General features: G+C 36.0%; 1 protein-coding gene across 8 annotated transcripts in view; it reads left to right on the forward strand.

Moving 5' to 3' along the window:
• COL21A1 (collagen type XXI alpha 1 chain) overlaps positions 1-17,530 on the forward strand; it is a 104,252-nt gene that overhangs the window by 49,654 nt on the left and 37,068 nt on the right. For all 8 annotated transcript variants that reach the window (XM_021392069.1, XM_021392073.1, XM_021392066.1 and 5 more), the window contains 7 exons: positions 6,944-6,997; positions 9,346-9,399; positions 12,276-12,329; positions 13,194-13,247; positions 13,925-13,978; positions 14,059-14,112; positions 16,607-16,660. In XM_021392069.1, the coding sequence (XP_021247744.1) occupies positions 6,944-6,997; positions 9,346-9,399; positions 12,276-12,329; positions 13,194-13,247; positions 13,925-13,978; positions 14,059-14,112; positions 16,607-16,660 (378 nt within the window). The remainder of the gene's footprint in view (positions 1-6,943; positions 6,998-9,345; positions 9,400-12,275; positions 12,330-13,193; positions 13,248-13,924; positions 13,979-14,058; positions 14,113-16,606; positions 16,661-17,530) is intronic.

Genomic DNA, 17,530 nt, shown 5'->3' on the forward strand with positions numbered 1-17,530 from the left:
GATTTTCCTTGTTTGAGATAACTTTGCTCATATGAATCATTTTAGCTGTATCCCCTTGGGGATCTCTGGAAAGCAAGCTCTTAATTCAAACAGCACAATAGGCTTACAGGTAGTTGTGTAGTCAGTGTTGTTTAATCAAATGGCTTTTGCATGGAAAGCTTTTCCTGGAAAGTCAATCTTTTTTGTTCCCAAACAAATTTTTATGCTCTTCTCTAAAGTTATTCCAGTTTGCATATCTGGTATTCATTTTCTTGGAACAGTATAACTGGTCAACAAAATGTTTCTTCCTGTGAGAAAGATTTTAGGCATGCATTTATATGTAACTGATATGTTACTGATTTTAAAGCTAAGCATCAGGAAAATTTAGTTTATTTTTCATGGGCTGCCTAGATCGTTGTAACACTTAAAGTTAGTTTTAGTCTGAAAAAATTCCCATGAATATCTTCAGTATTACCAGAAAATAATTCCTCATTTAGTATTACCTAGTAAAATTTTTTGCTCTAATATCTGGGGAAAGTGAATATAAATGTGACTCAATTTCAACCATTCTTTAATTAAAAAAAAAAAATTTTGGCTATAAGCTCTTTTTGTTTTTGTTTTTTCTTTCCTTTAATCAATGTCTCTGTTTATTTTTTCTTACTCTGATACATACAGAAAAGATCAGTCAAAGTAACTGGAGAAAAGCACATAAGTCAGAAGCATAATACGTAATAAAATACATTTCTTTTCAATTAAAAATGTTATCTTGACCTGAAATCATTAAATTGCCTTGCCAGGAGAAATTCCATTGGTAAATAAGTAGAAGGGTAAAAATAGTATTCGAATCTCAACTGGAACTCATTTTAATGGGAATTATTCATCAGAAAGAAGCAGCTGGAGTAGTTGCTGGCCCTGAGAATGCTCAGCAGCCTGACTGCAGTCACAAAGCCATTTTTTATTCCAAAGGATACTTTATACATACTGGTGGAAAAACTCAAGCAGCAAACACTTGTGGTTAATAGAGGTGATAGGTTATCAGTCTGCTGAAAGAAATGAACAAAAAATACGCTTATTTGTCACTTTTCAACTTTGAAGCATATGGCTGGCAAATCTTGACAATTTTCTCATATTCCATCTAGTTTCATTAATGAAAATTTGGAACCATTTACCTTGTCTTTACAGTGTCCATAAGCAATAACCAGTTTAAAAATAATCTACTGAGACTGGCTTTACTGATATGTGCAGATGCACAGTTCATAAGCTATCAAAATTCTGGAATAATAAGTAATTTCTGGTCATTCCAATATTTCTTTTTAAAAACCGGTAGAACATAGTTACAGCTGTACTACCCAGAGCTGGTGATACCCTGAGGACTGAATCTTTTGTGAAGAACTTAGTATAATGGCCAGTTATTTTAACAGTAATCTTGGAAGCAAAATGGATAATAGTTTCATGTATACTTAGGATTACCTGTGCTGTTGGATGGTTTGTCTACAGATTTAAGTTGATATAAACTCTGCAGCTGCCTTCTACAGGAAACTTTTATAAGCATAGTTGATAATTCCACTGGAAAATGCTGTTCTCATTTCCAGAAAATTGAATATTCCTCAGTAATGCTGAGACCTTGTTACTGTTAGAGGAACTATGTTTTCTCCATCTTGACTATCACAGTCATGTAGTGGATTTGCTGAGACCTTCTACTTTGAAATCAGGGTTATACTTTGTGCTGACTTGTGTTGCATACAGCTGTGCATCAAGCAGCTCTGTGCATTAGTGCAGATACACGTCCATCTGACTGTTTTCAGCAGTGGGTAAGGGCAGATGATAGGGATGAACACCTAAGCAATGAGTAGGAAGTTGTAAGTGCAGAGTGCATCATCTCATTTCCCAGCAGACTAAAGCTTGGGAACTTTCCAAGCCAGATTTTATGATCTTGTATCTAATAGCCTTGATGAAACTTTTCTTCTCCATGGTACTTCAGTGCAAGCAGATATTTATCACACAACATCATGCTCAGTTAAAATATACTGCTGGAGGCTCAGAGCTATGAAAACCTTGGCGGATGGTGGAGTAGCCAACAGAAGGAAGCATAATCAAATGGAGAAAGAACTCAGCAGTTCAAAGCAAAATGAAAAAGGCAATAAACGTCTAAAAAACGTCAAGAAACGTTTAGATATAGCGTTGAGAGACATGGTTTAGTGGGGTTGTTGGTGGTAGGTGGATGGTTGGACTAGGTGATCTTGTAGGTCTTTTCCAACCTAGCTAATTCTATGATTCTATAAATAAGGCAGTGAACAAGGCAATTAAACCTTCTTTCTGTACTTTTACTGTAATAGTGTTCATGTGATGACTGACCTTTGATCAGGAGTCACTTCAAAATTTATGTTGGAAGGCAAAAGCTGCATTTAGTTACCTTTGGGATTTAATTCTGGATCTACTATTCATTTTCATGTTTTGGTACATGTAGACAGTGGAGCTTTACTGTAAAGAGATTCTAGTTGCCTGTAGAAGCAGATGGACATGAGTGCCTTAGAGGGCCCTTCTATATCACAGAGGTAGAAGAGAAGAGATGGCACTTGTTTTGAGCTCCAGGTTACCAGTGGAACTATAATGCTGCAGAAGCTCCTAGAGAAACGTGTGAGGCATGGGCTCCAAACACAGGACCAACTGGGTATTCAACACGTCTAGAGGGGCAGGAAAAGAAAAGCAGTAGGCAGATGAGTACAGGCAGAGAGGAATGCTAGAGTAGGTTGTTTAAGGATGGGAAAAAAAAGCTAACTGAGAAAAATAGGAATAAGGACCTAAGGAAAAAAAGTTAAGGTGATAAACAACTTCTCAGAGAAAGGCTAAAACACTTCATTCAAATACATCATGTACTTTCTAACATTACTACTGCCTTACAGGATTTTAGTTGCTATAGAGACGTTGCCAATGAAAGATAAGGTCATATAATGAGTACAAATTTGAATATAGGCATGGATACTTGTTTGAATGGTTATAGAAACTTATCTCCTTTGACACATAATGTATTGCATGAATAGGGTTTAAAAGCTTTTCTTTTAATACTTTAGATACCTGTTTTAGACATACTGAAGATTTTCTACAGAGGCTTCCATGTGGGGTCTGCAGACCTCTCAGTCAGGATGTTTTCCCAACAACAAGTCACAATTTTCTTTCAAAGCTGAATTCCATTATGATTAGTTGCACCACTCTAAATAGTACTGTTTACTTAGTGTTTACAGTCCTTAAATATCTTTAGACCATTACTTGATCCTTGGCTGTTTCCTAGCCAAACAGAGCTTGTTTACTTCTCCCTTGTCTTCTCAAAGTAGTCCTGTTGTAATTGCTTTATTGTTTATGTTGTTCAGTGACTTCAGAAAGTTTTCAATAAGGAATTGCACAGTGCAATTACCAGATTTTATTTTAATTTATATTTTATTATTTTATTTTATTTTATTTTATTTTGATGTGATACACCCATGAATGCGGTCTTAACTTTTGCCCTTTAGACATGATATACTTCTGACATTTACTCTGCTATGGTACCTACAATGTCTTTTGAAATGATAATTGTCATACACCCCTCTTGCTCAACTTTTTTTCCCTTACAGATAAACTAACTTGCATTTCCCAGCGAGGTTCTTCTTTCACAGATGATGTTGGTATTGCTAATTTGCTGTGTCCTTCATATGAATTCTTTGGCCTAAGAAATCTGTTCAGCTTTTCCAAATAGACAAATTTACAACTAGAATTATTTGTAAATTATTGTCTTGCTATTTATATTCCAAAACTGAAGTCCTTCTGTGATTTTTTTAATATCCAGCCATCTTGTACCTAAGCATCATGGTATCTTGCTGATTATAATTTTGCCTTTACAGATTTTCAAGGATTTGCAATTTATCAGTACTGTTACCACCCACAACAAATTGAGAGGGAGATTTTGTATGCTCGGTTTTACGGATGAAAAATAATAAATGAGAATATAAACAAAGTGCTGCAAAGTAGTGCTGTTTGACAACACTGATGAATTGCCATAGGTGGGATTCAGTTTAAGGCACCTACATTTAGTGATTTTAGGGTTTAGTGTGTACAAGAACACTGGATGTCTAAATTCCCTTGTTATTCAGCAGATTTATAACTACTATACCCCAGGAGGTATGATATTCTCATGCCATGGAGCATAGGGCTGTCTTGCCTGCAGCTGCAGCTTCAAAGGGTGAATGTCTTCCAAATATTTTGTGTGTTTGTCTTTTAGCACTGTGCAGGTATCTAAGGGATATCAAAAGGCAGTAACTGCCTGTGTTTAGGCTGTGGGATTCAAAACTGACTATCAAGTTCAAAGTTTGGTGTGATACTTTTCATACCATTTGTGTGTCTTCTGTTGAGTTGATAAGAGAATACCAAGAAAAAAAATAATTCTGTTTAGTGGCAAATTTTATATTTTCACCCTATCAGGAAAGTGAATCTTCAGTCCTGAACCAGGCTGAACTAGTCAAATGAAAAGTGTACTTTCAGTTTGCTTTGTTACATAAAATATGAGCCATGGCACAGCTGCTCTCGGAGCATACGTATGTATGTCACATACATACTTCTATTGAGGGCTCTGTGAAGTTGAGGAAATAGGACATTTTCTGGCTTTAATGAAAAAAAAACAACTAGGTCTTAGCATGTAATTTGTAGTTTGATAATCCATAATGTATTTGCCATTTATAATGTTTTTAAATAGGAGTTTTGTGAGTGATAAGCAAGCATGCAGTTGTGTTAATGTAAGCGAACAGAAGGAGACTATGGAAATTGACAGTGATAAAGAAAATGCATTGCTACTTTTTGACAACTGGAAAAAAGAAGTATTTTGAAAGCTGGCTGTCACAATTTTTAGAAACTAGCCCAAAGAATTGCTAGGTTATTTGTATCACACATTGATTCTCTATTCTGTGTCTTACACTGAATTTTCTTTTGAATCTTATCTGTTACAGCTTTCCATTGAACAAACACAATGAACATGTGTTTTATTTTTTCTGGAACAGCATTACAAGGTCTAGCACTGAGTTAAATGTGCAGTTCCGTAAGCTAAAAACTCTTGCCGTCCTCCATTCATCTCTCAAATTTTGATATTCAGTTCAGCCAGGAAATTATCCTCTCCTATTTCTTCTACTCAGTTAGAAGGAGAAGAAAGGGAAATTGCATTTCAGAGATCTAAAATGTGAAATAAAGTTTTATTTATATAGCACTATATCCTACAGGAAGTCACACAAACTTTTTGCTTTCTTTGGAGTAGAAATAAAAGGACAAACTTTTAAAGGCATTTTTGGCTTGGTGAATTGTTTCAGCTACCCAGGAGCCTTATAAGCAATCTTGAAATGCTACGCTATTTACAGCTAAAGCTGATTTTGCTAGAACTGCCTTGAGCACTAAAAGAGAATTGCTTGATAAAGAATCCATGTAGGACAGAGACCTAGAATTCTGTTTACTTCTATACTAAATATTACCAGCTGGCTCTTTGGGCATCTGCTCAAACATCTTTTGTGAAAGAAGAGGGCACAGAAAGTACTCTCTTGTATCTAACCCAGTAAATAATTTTAGCTCTGTTTATTACTCCCAGACAGCTCAACTTATTTGAAGAAGAAATCAGACATAAAAGTTGCCTTCCTTGTATTGAAAAGGCTCTATTAGCTCCCCTGCACTAGTGTGGAAATCCCCGTATTAAATTTTGTACTAAGTTTATAAGACTGAAACTCATGTAGAAATGGGATTATTAATTCTTTCAGATCAAACCAAGGTCAGATTCTGGACAGTTGAAATTGGATAGTCCATTTTCTGGGGTTTATCAAATGAAATAATGTTTCCATTTAGTTTTACTACCTGTTGAAAGGCCTCACCCAAATAACCTCAGAATTTTATAGGACAATTTCCCTTATGTTTTATATATTTTCTCAAAAACCCTTCCTTCTAGCTCGTTTTGTTCACTGGAAGGACATGCTTTTAGTAGAATTAAGTAGAAGTCCCTATTCTTCAGTAGCTTGTCTCTATTTCAGGGTTATTCTAAAGCATTGGTTAATTTTGCATAGAAAACTTGCTATCTTGGCAGTATTTACTGAATCCAATCTACTAGAACATCTCAGGCATACATTTGGGATTCTGTCTACATTCTCTTGTTCTTCAAATGCTGATTTCTAGTAAAGCATTCCTGAAATTCTCTTTTCATCTCATGAAATATTTAGTATTTCTTTTCTTTGTCCTAGTCATTCAAATTCCTTTGTTTTTCCTACATGTATAGCCTGTTATGTACTTCTAGGTTCATAGCTAAGTGGTTACTGTTGAGAATGGAATTTTTATTATTATTGGAATTTTTATTATTATTTGGAGGTTGAACTAGATGATCTTTAAAGTTCCCTTCCAACCCAAACCATTCTATGACTCTCTGATTATTTAAAGATATTATAAAACGAGCTGCATAATGTATTAGAACATGCTTTGTTCATTAAAGCTTTTTTCCTGTAACTAGAAATAAGCCTTTAAAACTCCTGGCATTCTTCAACTACTTTTGTGGAAGGAAAAAAAAAAGGCAAAAAAAGATGTCTACGTATGTAGGTCAATTTGTTCTTTTTTTTTTTCCTCTACAGAACGGTGAGTAAAACAATATGTTTGTTACATTCTCAAGTATGAATTATAAAATAACTGATTTTCCTTATTGTCTGAAAAGATTCACTTAGCTAAAGATTGGAGGCTGCAAACTTTAGATGCAGAAATGAAAATTTATGATAGCTGAAATCTAAATCTCAAAAGTAAGATTCTGATAGCAATTACTGAAATTTTTTTGACCTGACATCAGGAGTTGGGTTAACAGTTCTTTAGTAACTGGAAGGATTTGTTTTTTTGTGGGTTTTTTTTTCCTTAAATAGGTGTTTGAAAATCTGTGAATATATCTTATGAAAAATCACAAGTCTTGGTTCCTTTTTCGTAGGGTTATCAAGGATCAGCAGGAACTCCGGGTATCCCAGGAACTCCAGGGGTTCAAGTAAGTTCCACTCTACTCAGCACTGGTGTGGCATCACCTTGAGCACTGTGTGCAGGTTTGGCTACCACAATATAAGGACATAAAAATATTAGAGTGCCCAGTGGAGGGTGTGGAGGGAAAGATGTATGAAGAGTGACTGAGGTCCCTTGGTTTGCTCAGCCTGGAGCAGAGGAGCTGAGGGGAGGCCTCATGGCGGCTGCAGCTCCTCACAGGGAGAGGAGGGGCAGTGCTGAGCTCTGCTCTCTGGTGACAGCGACAGGGCCTGAGGGAATGGCATGGAGCTGTGTCAGGGGAAGGACAAAAGTTCTTCACCAGAGGGCAGGTGGGCATGGGACAGGCTACCCAGGGCAGTGAGCACAGCCCCAAACTGTTGGAGTGCAAGGAATGTTTGGACAGTGCTCTCAGACATTGGATTTGAATTTTGGGTGGACCTGTGTGGAGTCAGGAGCTGGACTCAAGAATCCTTGTGGGTCCCTTCCAGCTTGGGGTATGCCGTGATATGATTCCTGGAATTTGGAAGTCTTACATAAATTATCATCTGCTTGAGAGTAGACAAGCTTTACAGAGGCATTAGGATATTCTGGATTGATATGCAGAGTCTGATCGCATGACATTCAACAAGGCTAAGTGTCAGGTCCTATGCTTGGGTCATAACAACCTTATACAGCAGTACAGGCTTATGGAAGAGTGTCTGGAAATTTGCCTGGAAGAAACGGACGTGGGCAGTCTGGGGTTTGACAGCTGGCTGAACATGAACCAGCAGTGTGCCCAGGTGGCCAAGAAGGCCAGTGGCATCCTGTCCTGTATCAAAAATAGTGTGGCCAGGAGCACTAGGGAAGGAGTTGCTTTCTTTTAACATAACAGTAGTGAGACCGCACCTCAAATATTGAGTTCAGTTTTAAGACCCTCACTGTAAGATGTATCTTGAGTTGTTCAAGTACGTGCAAAGAAGATCAGTGAAGAAGTGATTAGAAAATGAATTATGAGGTGAAGTTGAAGGAATTGAGGTTGGAGAAGAGGAGGCTGAGGTGAGACCTCATTGCTTTCTACTACTACTTGAAAGCAAGTTCCCATGAGGAGGTTGTTAGTCTCTTTTCTCTGCTGATGAGTGATAGCACAAGGATCCAGTCACAAGTTGCACTAAGGGAGGTTTATCTTGGATATGACGAAGAATTTTTTTTATGGAGAGCGTGGTCAAACGTTGAAAGGGATTACCCACGGAAGTGGTGGAGTCTCCATCTCTGGAAGTATTTAAGAGACATTTGGATGTGGTACTAAAAGATATGGTTTATTGTTAAGACAGGGTGGGTCAGGTTTATGGATGGCCTTGGTCATCTTGAAGTTCTTTTCCTTCATATAAAATCATAGAATCTAGGTGTTCTGATGTTTCTATGCTTCTAAATGCTACCTACATCTCCCAGTATTCACTGTTTCTCATTGACAGTTGAGGTGTGAAGAATAAAAAGGGCTCCAGGGATAGCATGAATTCAGGGGCAATTCTTGGATGAATTTCTTTGCAACTCACATGGCCTTGGGCTTTGTAGGCAGGCTGTCAATTAGATTTCAAATGTAATTGTTAGTCAAGGCCTGTACAGAAGGTCTCACCTGGGGTTTCGATATTTTCATCTTGATCCAGAAGCTAAATGGTAGTTCCTATTATTTTAATTTGAACTGATAATAGTGATCTTGAGCCATGTCACGGCAATTGATTTGTTCTAGATGGCCCTGTTTGAGCTGGGAGGTTGGACCAGATGACCTCTGGAGGTCCCTTCTAAACTCAGCCATTCTGTGATTAGCCACTAATCGCATGTCCAAACAAAGATTTCAGATAAAGTCCAAAGCGATTGAAAAGAATTCTTTTTCTTCTTCATAGTACTTAATTTAGGAGCACTTACTGGGACAGTTATTGCAACCAGTGCTATATTTTACATGTAGCATGATCCAGTGTTGCTGAATAGTTGAGAACTTATTAATTTGTTGAATTAAATATCTGAGAGATGCCCAGGACCAAGAGCAACCCCACAACACAGCATACGTGAAGACTGACAGATATTTGAAAGGAAGGGGACATCTATATTATCTGTGTGACAATCCTTTTTGCCTGTGGTGCACCTCAGTTAGAACAAATAATAGTTTTGGTGTTCCCAAGTCATGGATAATTACAATGTGCCACATTCTCACGTTAGATATGTTCCATGCTTATTTCTGCTTTAGTATCCAGTTACCAAAACACTGTGATTAGTCAGTTCACAGATGATTCTCTGGGTCACATTGCATTACATACCTAGGTCTCATTCTATAGCACTGTGTCTTAATATTTGAGCTGTTATTCTTTTTTCCTCTCTTAGGGACCACGTGGCTTACCGGGTATCAAGGGAGAACCAGGAAAGGATGGAACTAAGGTAAAAGCAAACAAACAAGTAAACAAAAACAAAAACAAACAAACAAAAAAAAAACAACCCCCCCCCACACACACACAATGAAAAGAAAAATAAGTAAATAAATTTTATTCTTATCATTTGTCATTTTGGTCATACAATTAATAACATCAATATTTTCTCAAGAATCCTCTGTGAAATACTGAAACTGGCCTGCTTTTTTAAGTAAAGTTTATATAGGCATTAGCACTTCCAGTAACACCTTTATTGCTCTGGATAATTTACATTTAAAAAACATATGTACATGTAAGTGACTAGAAATATGATGTAGATGTGTCAGAATGGTTTTTTCCATGTCTTTTACCTTTTTTCTCTGTAAGTGAGCATCCAGATGAGCTAGATAAGAATGTTTGGGTGACACTTTTTATCTTTTTACATTTTTACTTTTTTTTATGTGGAAAAATTCTAGCTGAGGTCTAGCCAGTACCTTGGAGTTGTTGACAGATGTGCAAGCTTATATCTAAGTCCCTTCTGATAATCAGTATAAACTTGAGTCTGGATCTCCTATATGTACAACAAATAAACCAGTCTTTGGCTGCTGGCAAGTCTGTTTGATATGTGAATATTTGTGTCCACTCTTCTGTCCCACTTTTGCCATATAAGAAATATGTTTAGAAAAGTTTTAAGTTTGTTGAATGTCAGGTACACAGATCTAGATATAACTCCGATAACAAAAAAATCATAAAACCATGACATTGAGATACAAGCTTATTTTCTTTTCCATGTATTACAACTTCAACTTCTCCTTTTTTTTTTTTTAATGAAAGTTCATTTTCAAAACAGAATTTACTATAAAATTTCCTTCTAAAGTTCCCAATCCTAAAAGCGGCTCCATACATCCAATAATGTTCAGCAGAACTCTCTAATGTATTATTAGAAATGAAAAATGTGCTTATGTGTTCTGTGGTCTTATGTTAATCTAATCAATCAGTCAGTATTGGGTCATGTGCTGAAAGTAAGATACTGATGACAAAAAATGCTATTCTCCTGGCAGTGCAAGGTTGTGACAGATAGAATATTTCCTAATGCTGAGTCCAGTCCTGATTAAATTATGCCAAGAAACAGGGCTTCCACCACTGTTTTAGAGAACTTCTTCCACAATAAATTAGGTCTTGCCATTAGAAATTTTTTCCTTATGATTAAGCCCTAATGTTCATCTCTTAATTTCATCCTCTTACTTATGAAGTTTCTACAGCAAGTAATTTAAAACTACTTCTATTGCCAAGTGTTTTAGTTTACCCAATAACTGAATCACCACTTCTGAGCAGAAGTTAGGGTTCCATTCTTTTACAGCAAGAAGCAATGGATGCATGAAAGGCTTATTTTATAGACTTTGCTATTTTTTTTCAACTGCTTTCCATTTCTGTTGCCTGCTTTCCATACTTAATTCTTGAGAGATACTATGATTGTATTAACCCACAAGCTTTCATTACCGTGGTTGTCTTCTTGTCTTCTGGCATGTGTGACAGACCTCTACAAATCTCCTTAGGCATGGACGATTTTGATAACATACCACTGAGATGTTATCTTTTGTATTTTGTCTTAGAATTTTAAAAAAATATATATTAAAAAACTTCCCGGGCATAATTTATTATTCCTCTCTCATGACTGAAATATATTAAACAAATTGAAATATATCACTCTATTTAATGTTAGATATTAACACAGAGGTACCGATGTGATTGTCCAAAAACAGTATCGTGATTTGCTCTATTCTGAATGAAGTAGGGCCAGTACACTGAGACAAGTAACTGACTTTCTTTTTATTGCTTCAAGTCAGCAGGTGCCTAGTTATAATAGTTACCATTATAACTAGTGCCTAGTTATAATTGTTGTAATACCTCAAGGAAAATTGCAGACTGATTGTCTGATAAATATCCTCAATAGCAATAGCAAAAGTTCTGGAATTCCTGACCTTTGACAGCTGTGGGGACAATAGAAAGAACTGTTGTTTTGGCTTGTGTTTTCAATTACCAACTGCTTTTACCAAAGTATACTGTTTCTTTAATTGAAATGAGAACTCATTTGTCCCAGTGCCAAATTTTTTTTATCATAGAATCATAGAATTGCTCAGGTTGGAAAAGAACTTGAAGATCATCAAGTCAAACCGCAACCTAACCATACTACTCTAACAACCCACCACTAGATCATGTCCCTGAGCACCACATCCAAACAGTTTTTAAACACATTCAGGAATGGTGACTCAACTACCTCCCTGGGGAGCCTGTTCCAGTGCTTAACAACCCTTTCTGTAAAGAAATTTTCCCTGATATCCAATCTAAACCTCCCCTGGTGCAACTTGAGACCATTTCCCCTTGTCCTATCAATTTAATTTGGTTTCATTTTGTTTATTAAAAAAAAAAATAGTTAATGCCTTATTATTGATTATGTTACACATCCAGAATAAGCTTGTAGGAAATTTTATGAGGTCAGTAAGTCTCTGATATTTTCAATAAGTGGTAGGGACAGAACCATCCCAGATATGGGGAATTTTCTTACTCTTTGGGAATTAGGAGTGGATGGAAGAATTGTCGCAGTTCTTACAGAAGTTTTCAAAGCTCTTTTCAAAACTTTTTAAAAGTTGCTGCTTTGGAACCTCAGTAAACCTTATTGGGAGATTACTGTAAAATGTTTAAAAAATTTTAGTGGTTACTTGTTATTTTCTATATTATACCTTGTTTAAAGATTTATAAATGCTCATCAGTCAGCATATGAATATTATATTGTTGGTGTGGTAATATATAACATCTTTACACTATTTGTTGATCAGTTAGATTATAGGTATTATTAAATATTAATTATTTTAGATGTAAGGATTTCAAATATGTTTGCTCTTTTAGGGTGACCGTGGACTACCTGGTTTTCCTGGATTACATGGCATGCCAGCACCAAAGGTTGAAAATAAAAACTTGTTACAATACTCATATATCTCAGCCTACTCTGTAGTTTTTTAAAAAATAAGTGCTTATATGCAATACTGATGCAGGTGATGAAATACATTAAATAAACAGGTCTGATGCTGAAATTGAAGGGTAATACATGCCATAGGCTTTGACTAAAGGCCAGTTTTCGTTGCTTGATTGTGGGGTTTTTTTTTTCATTTTTGTTCTGTTCTGTGGGATTTTATGTGAATTATTTTGAACTTCTACTTTAAAGTACTTAGAATCTTCTACATCCAAAGAATGTATCAAGAACTTAAAAATAATCATAGAATTTTCTTGAAGTAATTCAATTTGAGTGACAGTATTTTGAAGGATAGCTCTGGTCTAACCAGAACGAGTTTTTCACAGGTATGTTTTCCACATAATCATTAAACATATCTTTTATGTTAGTACGCAACTGGATTCACTTCTTAGTTTTTCCAAATCTGTGTTTTCAATGTTTCATATGAGGTTTTCACATAAGCATGGCACTTAGCGGAATTTTCACTGAAGTACCTACCTGTAGAAAGTAAACAGAAACTCAAAGTGCCTTCTGCTCAGCTTCCATTGAAATGAAAAGCAATAAGCCTGTGAGTTGCGGAGTGTCTCACCAGTGGTCAGTCTAGGTTCCTTCCCTAGGAAGGCTTGGAAAATTCCAGATTTGCATTTACTGTCTTGATAATTTTCTTTCTTTATTTTTTCTTTTCTGTTAGGTGGAACAGTTTGCCTGCTGCCTTTTACATCTGCTCTCTATATTACTACTCTGTGTATATTTATACTTTTGTATATATCTACTTCTATTTTTGAAGTCAACTTATTCACACATGTTTTGTTTAGGGAGAAAGGGGCCCTAAAGGAGATCAAGGAATGCCAGGAATATATGGAAAAAAGGCACGTAAAATTATAAAATAATGTTATTGATACGGGTGGTGGGGTGGTTTGTCACATTTTTTCCCCACTTCTGTGCAGCATTTTTACCCTGTCTGAAAGACGCTTCCCAGCAGTGCTGCCATCTTGGCTGCTGGGCCCAGCTGTGCCCTGCAGTGGGGCCAGTGGAGCTGGCTGTGTGCAGCATGGGGCAGCCCGCTGCCAGCACCTGGGCACCTGCACCCAATACAATATCATTTATATTTTATAAGAGCTGTATTCACAGAGGATTTAATTCTGCACTCCCAGTTCAGTAATTGTTCCACTGAGATTTAATAACAAAGGTATTTAATAACAAAGGTATTTGGATGTCTTGATAACTCTCTTCATCCTTTTGTCAGTGTATTTATGTAACTTATTCTAATATAACACAAAATGCACGTAGACATATTTTTACAAATGTGTCTCTGCCTTTAATAGGGTATACATGTATTAATAATATTGCAAAACAGTCTGGACTTTTAAAAGCATATTTACGCTTCTGAAACGGATCATAATTATTAATCAATTCCTGCTTGTGTTAAGAAAGAAGCAGATTTTCCACAATTTTTCAGAATAAGAAATAACATATGTGAACACGCTGTTTAAATTTGAAGCATAAGCATTTAGTATTATTTATTTTTGTTTGTTGCTTTTCTTAGGGATCAAAGGGAGAGAAAGGTGATACAGGGTTTCCAGGAATGCCTGGGCGATCCGTAAGTTCTACCCAGACAATGTGCCTTTAACTTTTTTTTTGGTTAATTTACCTACTGATGACTGTTAACTGTTGCCACAGGGAGACCCTGGCAGAAGTGGGAAAGATGGATTGCCAGGAAGTCCTGGTTTCAAGGTATACAAATATATATTCATATATTGACAAAGTCTTAAATACCATTCCTGTTTGTCTAAATATATTTAGTTTATTCTGTGGAGAATAACTAGAAATTAAAACAGTACTGGGAAATGTCAAAGTTTACTGTAGTGAGTGGGCATACTTTATTGATTTCAGTCAGTTTGAAAACAGGGGCAGTAGCATTTATTAAGAGTGTATTAGTGACCATCAGAGATTTGTTCATCTCTGGGACCTTTTCATCCTCTGCCAAGCATAGAGGTGGCACAACTGCCCTGTGTAGTTTGTATCATCCAGAACTGTCTTCATGATGAAAAATTTTTCACCCTTATTTGCACAAGGAAGTGGCTCTACATACCTATATTTTATTCAGCTGCTGACTTAACTACTGAAACCACTCATAAGTTTGCAGTGTTACTAGCTGCTTTTTGGGTACCCCAGGTGATCTGTAAGTGCCATTTTAGAAGGACACAGGTCTTCTCTAGGTGATATCTGCCAGTCTGACGTGGAAGCTCTGACTGCCCTGCAGTACCTCAAATAGCACCAGGGAACTGAATCAAGCCCCTCATAACTGTCATGGCATCTTAGATATTAGAAAAACACATGTACGTGTCTTAATTTGTAGTTAAAGAAGCAAGTCGGTTCAAATTTTTATTTGTATGCAACAATACAGCACTGTTAGTCTAAAAATTGCCCAGCATGTCTAAAATAACAGCCTTTTAAAAGTACCACAAAATTTAACTTCAATGACTCCTACATTCATTTCATTTTGGTATTTTACACCATTTATACTTGCCTACAAATTTTCATTATTGATGTATATCTACAACAGCATACTCTGACACTTGCAACTATGTCAGGCAAAGACAATTTTACAGAAGTTCTTAGAACAGATAGATAGATTTATGCCTGTGGTTGTAGCTATTTGTGTTCCCATTAAAGTCAGAGAAGGCTCATTCAGTTATGCCAGTGAAATCTGGAGAGCAATTCAGCTCAAAGAAGTAAAACTTGTAGACACCAGCTTAATGGCCTACATAAAAGCATCTTGTGCAATTTGAGATGTGTTAGAGTGTCCAAAGCATCACAAGGGAGCTGATAAATGTAAGCTCTATGGAAAGCCAGTGTATTTCTAGAGTGGGAGTAGGAGCCATACGTTTCCTATACAAGACAAACTTGAGTATCTAAAAATGACCAAATGTGGGCAGTGAAATTGAGTTCTTGGTGACTGATAGCTGAATCAAGACTGAATCTTGACAATTCTGGGTCTGTTGGCTGCGATATGAGCTTACATGTCATTATTTCAAGTGAATTCTCCCTTATTTTCCCTACATATGTACAGATATCTCTGCTAATTTGGTGGAGACGTTCCTTTGCTGGTATTTCGGGAAGTAGAACAAATGATTAGATATTAGATGTTTTCCTCTCTGGTGTTTGATAATGTGGGCAGATAATAGTAGCAGTTGTTTAACATAAAATTTTAATTGCAACACATTTCAACACTCATTAGAGTGAAGAATTATATTGATAAATCAGGAATTTGGAGAGTATATTGGTAATTTCTTATGCTTCTAAACAAAATACAGATGATTCAATATATTAATATGAAAATGCATACATTTAAAGTAGAAGACATTTCCTTGTCTATTTTCTTAATCTAATTACCATAGTACAAAAATATGACTCATTAGTTTTTATTCATTTTAGAGTGTAATACTTAAACTGTATTCTTTCAAACGTTTTGTTAGTTTGACTTCAGCATCTGCTTGCTATAAAACATTGCTTCATTGTGAGTCCACAATCAAACTGGGAGCAGTAACAGGCTGTTTCTGAAGGAAAGCTGGACCTTTCCTGTTTTCTTACAGTATTCATTCTGGGAAAGAAAATGGAAAAAAAAAGGATGCCTTGAAACCCAGATGCTACCCAATGTGACTTCAAGACCAGTTTTTGTAATTTTAAGTCAGTTACTATATTGTTTTATATATTGAATTGGTCTACATTTGTTTTATGTACTCTTGCAATTATTTTTCAAATTTTCAGAATATTATGGAGATCATACATATTTTGAGTAAGAACATGAAGATTTGATCGTATCTAGTACCACTGTAGTCCTGAAGTGCTTTGAAACAGTTTTCAAACAATCAGTTGTACTAACAATTAGACAAAAACAATTTATTAGAGTTTATGGCCTTGAACAAATAGTTGCTGTTCTCATTCAACCCTTCTCAGATTTCAAAAGGCGATCCTCTCCTATCTTTTTTTGCAAACTCTTTGACAGCTATCTGCTGGACACAGAATGTGGGAATTCAGGACTGAGAACTCCTCCCTGTGTTTGAAACTGTTTTTGAGATGTTTGTTTGATGAAGGTTTGATCATGTGTATTTGCTTTACATTTCACTTATAATAAGAATACTAATTTACCAATTGAAATTATTATTATTATGTAAAAGAAGGTCTTTTTTGAGTACAGTATTTAACAGTCTTTATAATTTTAAAGGGAGAAGTTGGACAGCCTGGTTCTCCAGGACTAGAGGGACATCGGGGAGAGCCTGTAAGTGGTTATATTACTGGCATATTCCTCCATACTTTTTTCTTTATTTTTTCTTTTAATGGATATTGCACTTCATGTTTCACCTATTTTGATTTGAATTGGTTGCTACGTCCTTTTTTGTAGAAGTACATTTATTTTCTATTGTTCATCTTTTAATTTGGATTTAATAAAAGAAATAAACTTTTAAAGTCAAAGATGCCTTAAAAGATTTTTAATTATATTGCTATTATACACCAGTTTTTATAGATGATATAAAATTGTCTCATTATTGACATTTCCTATTGATAGGATGGTTTCGCTAGTTATTGGTGATTACTTACTTGAGGAAAGATTGGATGCTTTTAACTCTCATTTTTGCAATGTGGAATATGTTACTTAATATACTTGTTAATTGTTCTTTTAAGTTTACTTTTCCACTTTCTGCTTTCCCTCTTTGTTCATTGACTTCCTTGTATCTTGTTACACTGGCCGTGATATCTAAATCTCTGGTCTACTAGCTTACCTTGGGGCATGTCACTACATTATTGTTTTGCTTGTTTCCCAATACATTGTACCTCTGGCGTTTGGTCAACTTGTTTTTATCTCCTTTTTTATGTGATAGATAGAATGTGTGCTCCTGGTTTCCTTGTTTGGCTCTTCAAGGCTACCAATCTTTGCTCAAAGCAGAGGACCTAAGGTATCTGAAGAAAGCTGAAGGCTTTCAGGGCTGACAGTGAGCTAGCTGTCTTCAAGCCAGATAATATTATATGCTCCAGTTTTAGTTAGTGGAGGTTCTTTTGAAGAGCAGAAAGTCTACGTACTGATCAGGAAATTACCTTGAGGTTGCCAGTAAGAAATGTAAGACACCTAGTTATGTCTGGTTCTCTACCT

The sequence above is a fragment of the Numida meleagris genome, chromosome 3, assembly GCF_002078875.1.
Source record: "Numida meleagris isolate 19003 breed g44 Domestic line chromosome 3, NumMel1.0, whole genome shotgun sequence".
NCBI classification, from domain to species: domain Eukaryota; kingdom Metazoa; phylum Chordata; class Aves; order Galliformes; family Numididae; genus Numida; species Numida meleagris.